At 52.0% G+C, this 783-nt stretch overlaps 1 protein-coding gene across 1 annotated transcript in view; it reads right to left on the bottom strand.

Annotated features, from left to right (window-relative positions):
• Positions 1-475, bottom strand: part of GJA5 (gap junction protein, alpha 5, 40kDa) — a 1117-nt gene extending 642 nt beyond the window's left edge. The window contains 1 exon segment of the mRNA XM_010017875.1: positions 2-475. Within this exon segment, the coding sequence (XP_010016177.1) occupies positions 2-475 (474 nt within the window).
• Positions 476-783: the final 308 nt, after the last annotated feature.

The raw sequence follows: 783 nt of genomic DNA, 5'->3' as shown, positions 1-783 counted from the left end.
CGTGGGTGTTCATCGGGCTGCCCCTGAGTATGATTTTGCCTCCTGATTCATCCCAGCAAGACAGCTCAGCCTTCTCCACCGCAGCACACTTCTGCTGGTAGTATGTGTCACCGCTGTTCTTCATCTCACGGGCCTCTAGCTCTGCCTCCTTCATCTTCCTCTTCTCCTCCATGCGCACTGTGTGCATCGCGTGGCCCATGTACACCAGCGACGGGGTGGAGACAAAGATGATCTGGAGGACCCAAAACCGCACATGGGAGATGGGGAAAGCCTTGTCGTAGCAGACGTTCTCGCAGCCAGGCTGCTGGGTGTCGCACATGAAGTCAGACTGCTCGTCCCCCCAGGAGGACTCCGCTGCTGTGCCCAGCACCAGCATCCGGAAGATGAAAAGCACAGTCAGCCAGACTTTCCCCACCACCGTGGAGTGTTTGTGAACCTCCTCGAGGAACTCTCCCAGGAAACTCCAGTCCCCCATTTCTGCTCACCACGAGGGGTGAGAGGTCTTGAAAGGGGAATTGGACACAGCCTCTGTGGGAGAAAACAGAAGATACTGGTTCTAAGGAGGGTTAGGAAGTGCTCAGGTGGGAATGCATGGAGGGAAGTTAGTCGTTTTCTGTCAAAGGAAATATTTTCATCTGACATGAGATGAGTGAGGTCTGGTTTGCTGAAAACTTTGTTTCACATCCTCCGAAAACAATGTGTTGGGGTTTCTTTTATTATTACTTGAATTCAGCTACTGAAGCAACGAGTGATCTTTTTTTGCACAACCCAACTACAACCTGT

The sequence above is a fragment of the Nestor notabilis genome, unplaced genomic scaffold, assembly GCF_000696875.1.
Source record: "Nestor notabilis isolate BGI_N333 unplaced genomic scaffold, ASM69687v1 scaffold23527, whole genome shotgun sequence".
Taxonomy (NCBI): domain Eukaryota; kingdom Metazoa; phylum Chordata; class Aves; order Psittaciformes; family Psittacidae; genus Nestor; species Nestor notabilis.
The sequence above is the reverse complement of the archived record's forward strand: the minus strand, read 5'-3'. Positions and strand labels throughout refer to the sequence as shown.